Source organism: Seriola dumerili, unplaced genomic scaffold (genome assembly GCF_002260705.1).
Source record: "Seriola dumerili isolate Sdu_G_001 unplaced genomic scaffold, Sdu_1.0 BDQW01001815.1, whole genome shotgun sequence".
Classification (NCBI taxonomy): Eukaryota; Metazoa; Chordata; class Actinopteri; order Carangiformes; family Carangidae; genus Seriola; species Seriola dumerili.
The window spans coordinates 296,673-306,515 of record NW_019176070.1 but is presented as its reverse complement, the minus strand read 5'-3'; the positions used below and the strand labels follow the sequence as shown (position 1 = coordinate 306,515).

Below are 9,843 nucleotides of genomic sequence, written 5' to 3'. Positions count from 1 at the left end.
CCCCAGCCACACACACACACACACACACACACACACACACACACACACACACACACACACACACACACACTGAGGCGGCGCGTCTGTGCGCGTTTTCCTGTTGCAGCGTTGAAACTTCTGACAGACCCATCATGAGCAGCGGCGCCGTCTCAGAGGATTTGTATGTTTTTCTGTTTTCATCAATTTTTTCTTCTCTCCACACTCAGGTCTCTCTGTCTGTTGTGTTCTTTGACTTCCTAATGGTTCGCAGGCAGCCAACAGACTGACTGGGTGGAAACACGTCTTTTTCTTTTCATCCCAACAATAAGGTTAGTAAAGACTTTTTCTCTTCTGTTGTTCAGGTCATGTATTATAGATGTTAATTAAGCTTTGGAACATTTTCTCACTTGAGTTGCAACAGCTAAACAGGTGTTTTTTTTCCATAATCTATGGAATTAACGACTGTGTTTTATAAACTAAAGCTGTTCAAACTAATTACTATCAGGTATTGTTTTTTTCTTCTATTGCTATCAGTAAAAAAAAGTAAATGATAGGAATAAGCTTTTTGTAACTATAATTATGATAGTGTGTGAATTACCTAAATTTGAAGGCTGATAAGTAAAAATACAGACTTACTGGGAAACTGCCTTTCGTCATCACTAGACAGCTTTTACTTCAAACACAAAACATGCCCTGTGGTCACTGTTCACTATGGGCTACTTATTGCTTGGTTCAGACAATGTTTATGTCTCTGTTGTCTTAATCTGCTCCTGCTATCAAGAGTTCATGATGTGACATTGGTATCTCTCTCGTTATTTATACACACAGTGCTTTGGTAAAACAGAATGGACATACAACAACATTTCTTCTTGTTTCCCTTTGACTTTGATTGAGCTGAGCTGGTACATTGATTGACAGGGCAGTGACAGATCCCCTCCAGCAGGATGTGCATGTTCTTATCACTTCCTCCAAGACCTCTTGGCCTATGTTTTTTTCATAATGAGGAGCAGTTTTTGCCAAAACAGCCAAGTGCAAGAAGGTTCAACAAGCGGGCTCATTATGTGATAGCTTATGTTACAACCTGTTAACTCCAACACTTCTCCAATTCTGTTTTTTTGTTTTGTTTTGTTTTGTTTTTTTAACTGACTTAACTGACTTTTCCTGTGCAGGTTCAGAAACTTTTGCAACCTCTTGAGGTCTTTAAGCAACTCAAAGGCTGGACAAATTTCTGTTGCTGTAGCTTTCCAAATCTGCTGGATAAACCCTGGGTTTTAAATTCCTTTGGGCTGTAAGAAGGTTTCAGCAGCAGAACAATAGAGGAAAAACACGACATTGGTCTGATGTGCTGCCCACCAGGATCACTGCGATGGAGCCACAGGGTTATATATGGCCAAAAGACGTAGATTTGAACATAGAATGACAACTCCCATGAATTTGTGGAAGGGAAGAAATTTGTTGGGTTTTTTTTCTCTTCTCTTTATATTTTCAAAAAGGTTATCTGCAGGGTGTCTTTACATTTCCATGTAAGGACACTTAAGTGCAGTACTGGTGCAGGCGGCTTATTTTGGCTTGAGCTTTCTGATAAAGTACAAGCCTGAACAGCCACAGTCAAAATTGCTACTTAAGTGGGGAATCAAAAGAAATGACCTTTGTACCTTTAAATCATTTTAAAATTAAATTAATACATGTTTTTAGCAGAACAGTCAGGGGAAATGTGAGTTTCCGTCCCTAATGTTTTGTAGATAGTAACTGAATTTAACTTAACTGAAACTTAATTTGGCAAATATATTACTATTACAATTTATAACTCATAATAAAAAACTACTTTCACTTAGACCTGATCTTATTTGACATTAACTGGGTGTGAGCACACCAGTGTTCAGAGACGGAGCTGCAGGGAGGAGGTCAGGGCATCTTCATAGGTTCCAAGGACTCATAGATCCTGGACAGTACATTTAAAGAGTGAAACTGTTCGATCTACCTCATAATTTTGTATAAAAATTGTGATCATTATTACCTTAATCTAACCTTAATGTGTCAGAGAAACGTTGCACAAAAACTTGGACATTGTTGGGAAACAGTGTGACTGAATGACGACTGGATTGGGAATTCCTATTCTCTGAGATATGCTAACGTAAGGCACCAAAAATAGGTCAGATCAGACAGACTCCCAGCATTGTTCCTATAGTGACCAAATTTCCCCTTTGTTGATTTGTTTGACATACATTCAATCTTGTTGAATCTTATCTTGTCCAGTCTTACTCAACATAGACCTTGGCAGGAACTAAATATAGTATTTACAAATTTTTATACTGTAGTTAATACATTTCTCACCTTCAGCACATGTCTGCTCTGTGGGCTTTGTCTCTCAATTCACAGGAGATAAAAACAGGTTCTTTATGTGTGTTTTTTTCTCAGGATGAAATGTGCGATGTATGGTGTGGGTCAAATGACATACAGTAGCCCTTTTAAGATAATGTTGGTATTATAGGCTGACCGGTACTGTCATTTTGAAGCCAATATAACATTTAAAAAAAATCTGCTAATGATAATGACTGATAGTAATTTTTTTCCATAAATACATAATACGAACAAACATTTTTTTTATTCCTTAAAGGAATAGCTCAACATTTTTAGAAATATGACGATGTGCAGAATGTAACTCCCTGTATATCCACGGCTTATCATTTTTATCTTTCATTTTGTGCATGGGTTAAACAAATGAGATAAAACGTGTTATTGATTGAACTTTTAACAGTGCTAGTGAGCATCTTTTAAGTTTTGGACAGTGCCAATCCGTCTGTTTGCCCCTGCTTCCAGTCTTCATCCTAAACTAAGATAAGCTACGCTGAGCTAAACTAAGCTAAGCAACTCTCGGCTTCAAAGTTAACAAACAGACGTGAGAGTGGTGTCAAACTTCTCATCTGACTCTTTGCAAGAAAGCGAATAAGCGCGTCGGGTCACACCAGGTGGAAACAAATTTTATTAAAATAAGCCCAGGCTAAGCTAACTTATTAAATGTCATAGCAGGCTTCCATACAGACTTAACTTCTTTGCTGTAGATCAAAGATAATTTCATTTATTTCTAACTACAGCATCAGTACAGCCTCAATTATCATTGACCTACCTGTCTGTCACTCCCTTGAATTGTTGCCCCCTAGTGAACTGAGTAACTTGACCCACATTTCATTCAAACGCCTTCTTTGTGAAGGCTATCTAAGGTTGTACCACTGTTTGTAATAATATACCCTAATCTCCTTACAATATTCAGGCATTTAACAAAATACCTTGAGAAAACAGCCGCAGAGCTAGCATTAACAAAGTGTTCCTGTAATTGTACAATGGCTTTCAAATTTATAGGTAGCTTACTTTGTGCAATTATCAGTGATTTTCGAGGAAAGCATGTCAGTGGCGGGAATGATTAGTGTGTGGAAGGGTTTCGGGAAACTTTTCCTGAAATAAAAGGTGCATTGTCAGGCTGTCTGCTTTGGCCCTGTGTGGAAAATAAACTGCCCCCCCCCTGTCCTACAGAGATAGATGGCTTTTCTGACCTGTGTGTGGTAACCTGCAATCTGTTTGTTCAGGCTATACCACTGAGATTGTGCTCTCTCTCTCTCTCTCTCTCTCTCCCTCTCTCCAGACCACTGCTCTTAATTTGGTAGCCATTGGGCAAAACTCCCAGACGCTCCCTCCTCGATATTCTGCTGCCATCTGTGACAAAGTTTACAGAGCCGAACAAAGGGGAGACGAAGAGGAAGACTGACTGACTGATACAGACTGTAGATGGTACGAGTGAAGTCAAGTGTGATGTTTGTGGTGGGAACTTCCTGCCTTGGTTGTCCCCCAGCGACACAGTCACTCCACCGTCACGTCGTACCATGCGGTTTGGTGAGCAGGTATTTTGTCTGAGAACACGTCAAGCAGCTGAGTGTGTGGGATGAAAGCGCAAAGAAAGCAAAGAAGAGGAAAAAATAACCATGCTGAAGAATGACCAGCTGGTCTATATTGGCCTGGAGCTGGTGATCGCCTGCCTGGCTGTGACTGGGAACGTCCTAGTCTGCTGGGCCGTCTACCTCAACTCCAACCTGCAGAGCATCACCAACTTCTTTGTGGTGTCACTGGCAGTGGCTGATGTTGCTGTGGGGCTGCTGGCAATTCCCTTCGCCATCACTATTAGGTATCATCACGGTTGTTATTTCATTTTTACACTTCTTAATCGTCTGAAAATCAGTGTCATCCTGGATCAAAGCGAAATTTACACTAAAACTGATTTGGGGTAGTAATTGAAGAAATACTACTTTGTTCGATTTTTAATATTTGTATCTTTTGTAATGTTTGTCTTTCTTCTCAATTCTCTTACAAACCAACATCAGCACCGGCTTCTGTGCCAACTTCTACGGCTGCCTGTTCATCGCTTGCTTCGTCCTCGTGCTCACCCAGAGCTCCATCTTCAGTCTGCTGGCTATCGCTGTGGACCGCTACATGGCCATCAAGAACCCGCTCAGGTGAGGGGAAAGTAAAGGGTCACATCAACTGTCCAGAAAACTCAAACAGACACACAGATTTCCATATAAATTTATAAATTCTCTCATAAATTCAGATCACTGTTCAACACTGTCCGAATCTTTCTTCTACTTGATGAATGTGAAGCTTTTTTCCTCTTTTTTTTGGGGGGTGGGGTGGGGTGGGGGGTTGTTTTATGAGAATTATTTTTCCTTTACTGTTGAATGTAAACTGTTGCCTTTTACACAGTCAGTCTTTCACACATCAGAGATGAACCATTAGAGGTGAGAGGCGTCGTGTAGCAAAACACAATGAATTACAGAGAGATCTTATTCAATTAGGGCTAATCTGGCCGGCTGTGGGTTGACAGAGATGTATGTCTCCACAGGCTTTATTGGGTTACTCCTTTGTGTGCTGCTGGAGGGATGAAGCCTGCTGAGGGCTTTGATCATTACCATCCGCCTATATCAACACCACTCAAATACCATCTCTTTCAAATGGCTCGGTTATTTTGCCGCTTGCAACAAAGTTCCTTATTTGTTCTTTCTGCAATAGGCATTTTGACACACCATTGGCTCATATTGTTTGTGTATGTGAGCAAGCCCACTCTTGTGTAGTCACAGCTGCATTCCTTACCCCTGTCATGAGAGGATATTTCATCTAGTAAGCCACAGCAGGTGACACATTTGCATAAGCAGTTGCATAACGGCTTCTGCGTCTGTTTGTGAGCTCACACTGAGGCCACAACCCTGGCACCAAAGACCAGAGAGCTAATAATTCATTTCAATATTAGGGAGCTTAATATAGCCTACTGGCTGCCACCCTCCCCATGAAAGATATCAGTCACACGGTATAATGGCTACAAAACACAGGGACAATTTTAAGTCAATGTAGGTGAGGTGATACAGCAAAGAATAGTTATTCTCCCATAGAGGTGGGGAGGAGTTTCAGTCTTAAAAATACCTTAAAAATAAAATTGAAATCAGATATTTTAAAATGTATTTATTTTTATTGTCTATAGAGTATTGTCAGGTCCTGCCGTCTAGGCACTTTTCTTATGTCATTGTGTCAGTGTTATAATAAAAATGTACACTGTTGCTCATAAAGTTGGAATAAAATATTTTTTACCTCTTTGAAATGATTGTGACAATGTGATTTATTCTTGACAGATAAAGTGTATATCTTCTCAAAACTTTAGTAGTCAGTCTCTTCCAAAGTGATTAATGACACATTTAAATAGGAATAAACAGAGGATTGTGTCTGTAAACAAAATTATTCCAACATTGTGGGCAACAGTGTATATAATAAGTTATGAATATAAAAATGTCAGTGTCAAATTAGATGACTTAAAAATGACCAAACTTGAATTAAACATAAAGCTTTTCTATACTTAAGCTAAGACCATCTTATCGTTTGCTGTGGACACATTTCTACAAGTGTGGTGTGTAGCTGATATACATCACACACAAATCCCCCTTATGTGAAGCCAAGTCTGAGTTCAGTTACAAGCCATGAAAATAGGGAAATGATGCATTTGATGATTTTTTTTTTTTCACTTTGCTTGGAATTGTTTTTATGGCCCAACTTTGTTCAGAGCTCAGAGTTAACATCCGAGATGAGAAGGAAGTCTGTCAGTAAATTACAGTATAGGAAGGAGATAAAGATTAATGCACATTCAAGTAAATGTTTGCAGTCATACACAGTGACACAGCAGGATTTCACACAGTGCCTACTCCTCCACCAGCTAATGTGTGTTTTTTGCAGGCACTATCAGGCCTTACTTAAAAGCCAGTAATTCAACAACTAAAACTTTCTCTGGTTTATTAAATTGATAAGGAGTCAGGCTTTCATGCACAACCATCCACAACCGCAGACAGATATTATCGCAATGAGATCAGATAAAGCAGCTGGCCCTCATGTATCATTGTGTTATGCTCCACCTTTCAGGTACAACAGCTTGGTCACAGGGCCGAGGGCAAAGGGCATCATCGCTTTGTGCTGGGTCCTCTCAGTAGGCATCGGCCTGACTCCGATGCTGGGCTGGAACAGAGGTGATTTATTTTGGCAAATGTAAATGTTTGCTTTTACTTACTCCAGTGAAGTTTTGTTGTCCTAGACTGTAGAAAAACATAACTGCAGCCCCTCTTACATTGTCCAAAGGTTTCTGAGAAGATGGCTTGATGCCCACGTTTTGGCTTACATTTGTTTCATTGTCAGTTTGTTTAAAGCCAGAAAATCTGAATTTTGAAAAAAGTAAGCAACAGTCAAGCATTAATCAAAGTTATCAAATCTCCTAACATACCGTTTTAAACCTCAACATCCCCTTACGAGAACAACCATTTTCAAAATCGACAGACGTAGAACAGGAGGGGAAAAAATATACTTAGGAAAAAAAGGGAAAATGGATTAGTATTGTAATTCTAGAGAAAAGTGCTCCAGTTCACTTTAATATCGACAATTAGAGCAAATGCATCTAGCATTTTCACATTGGCTTCAATTCAGCGAAGTGGTTCTTACTGCTGAGATGATTTCAGAGAGGAAAACTGAGGCCAACTGTTAGTTTCATGTCTGAAACCCAAAGCATGCAATGCAATATGACGCAATAGTTATACAAAAAAATGACCCATGCCTCTGTTGTACAGGATGGAACAGCACAGTTGCCACCAACAGCAGTAACAGCTGCCCTGAAGGCATGACCGAGTGCCTGTTTGAAGGAGTGGTTACCCTGGACTACATGGTCTATTATAATTTCTTCGGCTGTGTGCTGGTGCCTCTCATGGTCATGCTGGTCATCTATGCCCATATCTTCATGGCCGCACGCCGTCAGCTCCGACTGATGGGGCTCAAAGTTGCACACGCACCCGCTCCTGGAGAAATAACCTCGTCTTCGAGCTCGTCTCGTTCAACCCTGCAGAGGGAAGTGCACGCTGCCAAGTCACTGGCCATCATTGTAGGTTTGTTTGCTATGTGCTGGCTTCCGCTGCACATCATCAACTGTTTCAACCACCTGTGTCAGGACTGTAACCGCCCTCATATCTGGGTGATGAACATTGCCATCATCCTCTCCCATGCTAACTCTGTTGTGAATCCCTTCATCTATGCCTACCGCATTCGGGAGTTCAGACAGACCTTCCGGAAGATCCTGTACCAGCACATCCTGGGGCACAGGGATGTACCTGGGTTTGGGGTTGGGAGTGGTGATGGTAGAGGTATTATGAGCAGGAGCATCACACGGACCTCTTCCTCTTCCCCTAAAGAGCGCTCATCATGCGACACAGTGGTAAATAGTTACATTCTGGACCACAGTCCTAACCGAACTCCTCCAAAAGCTACTCATGAGGGCTCTTGCCACTGGACATCAAAGTTAGACTCTGCACCAAGCAGCTACATACCCAATGGACACCAAATACAGGGTAGCACCCTTTCAGCAACACAACAGCAGCCATGCATCATGGGATTTGCTGCACAGGATGGAATAGAGTCAGTCACATATTTGGAGGGGGCAACAGGTGTTTCGGAGCTGAAGGACAGTGGGAGCTGCATTGCTTTTGTGAATGTTCAAGCTCTCTCCTTAAAACAGACTGACTGTGTCTGCTCTACAGAGCTTACAGAAGTCTCATGACAAAGATATTTAAGTATTTAAAACATATTTCTATTGCCAGAAAACAAGTAACAGTCTGCACATGTGAAAACATGAAGAAGGATTAATGACGCCTCAGCAAATCAACAGCAGCACTAAATCTGTTTTTCTCTTTCCGGAGTCACATGAACTGATTGCAAGGCAATATTTTGGTCTGCTTTACTACTTTGTTCTCATCAACAATCTCTCAGATGGATCGGATCTATAAGCACACAAAAAAATGTGCTGATGCTAAAATTTTTCCATGATAAATATCATTTTTTTTAGGTAGTATGTCTCTAAAACAATGTGCATCTTAATGTGCAGAATACAATACTTTCTCAACTCTACTGTACCTTGCAATTCATTTTTAAGAGTCTTTAAATCTTTGAACTGCATTTATCTGATAATGTATCTTTGATATTGCATCATGTCACCTTTTGTAATGGCCATCTGTGCCTTGTTTTTACCCAATGGAGAATTAAATACATTTTAAATAGGTTGTAGATCACTTTTTTTAATCAACTGGAGTCACTTTGTGTGACCAAACTGAATGACATTCAGTCAATGCCCAGCTGTTATTGAACAACTTCACCGCGAACCTCCATACTGCTTTAGATGAAGCACATACAGACTGAAGTAGGACTTACTAAGAGCTGTGACTAATGGTCTGAGTGACCCATAAAACAGTCCTCTGTGACAACTTGGGGAAAACAATGATGTTTGCAAGTATAAGGCATGCACTACCTCTTATGTATAGATCTGTTAAAAAGTCATTTCTCAAACTGCTGGATAGCTACAGAACACATGATGTTGCTACTTTGATAACTGCCAGGCAACACGTGTCCATTGCTCCTTCAACAACTATGTGACATATGAGTCAAAGGCACTGATGTATTCAGGCCAGTTAACAACCATCCAAAACAAAGAGCTTGTTTGATCTATTCAAATATCAGTCCATATACCTGTAAGTGGCTACTTTCAGAATCAAGCGTGCACACATAGACAGCATGAACAACACACATGCACACACACACACACACACACACACACACACACACGAAGTACATACACAAGACTACAGACTACTCTGTAAGAGGTGTTTACAGAGTAGCCTGGCTGCTGACGCCAGTCAATGAACCTAATGCAATGGAAATCAGATGGAGGTTCATTTGATGATGTCTTTTATTATGCCATTATGCTTTCTCTTTCCTCATTAAAAAGCCCTTCCTATGTGAGACCTGCATTAAGCGACATTTATGTGCTTTAAAGCAATCCAAGAGACATGTCTCCAGGAAACATACATGGGTATGTTTCTAGAAAACGTACTGTATATTTACTCACAAACTATACATATCAATTGTTTACTAAACTTTGTGACCATGTACAAGGGTATTTGAATGAAATAAGCATGAGATAAGGGTTAATAAAACTATGTGATTATGGGAGATTGAAATCTGAGTAATTTATAGATACTAAAAATTAATAAAATAAAGGACTGTTGTAGACCATCATTTGTGTAATAATAACAGACAAGGCTCCACCATGATGGCACCATGTCCAGAAGGAATACAATCCATTACACCACTTTATGGCGTGCCATTCAATCATAAACTACTATATAGGAAGCATGGCATGGGCGTGCATTTAGCATGTGCTCTCTTTCAGAAAGAACAAGCAAATTAACAGAATTAGTTTTGCATATTTTGCATAGATGTGTACGCACAGGCAGCATAAAACCG

General features: G+C 40.3%; 1 protein-coding gene across 1 annotated transcript; it reads left to right on the top strand.

Moving 5' to 3' along the window:
- The first annotated feature begins 138 nt into the window (after positions 1 to 138).
- LOC111238951 (adenosine receptor A2a-like) lies at positions 139 to 8,574 on the top strand. The gene is made up of 5 exons (XM_022768687.1): positions 139 to 308; positions 3,620 to 4,156; positions 4,353 to 4,484; positions 6,430 to 6,533; positions 7,125 to 8,574. The coding sequence occupies exons 2-5, from the start codon at positions 3,957 to 3,959 to the stop codon at positions 8,102 to 8,104; spliced, it is 1,416 nt and encodes a 471-aa protein (XP_022624408.1). The 5' UTR covers positions 139 to 308; positions 3,620 to 3,956; the 3' UTR covers positions 8,105 to 8,574.
- Positions 8,575 to 9,843: the final 1,269 nt, after the last annotated feature.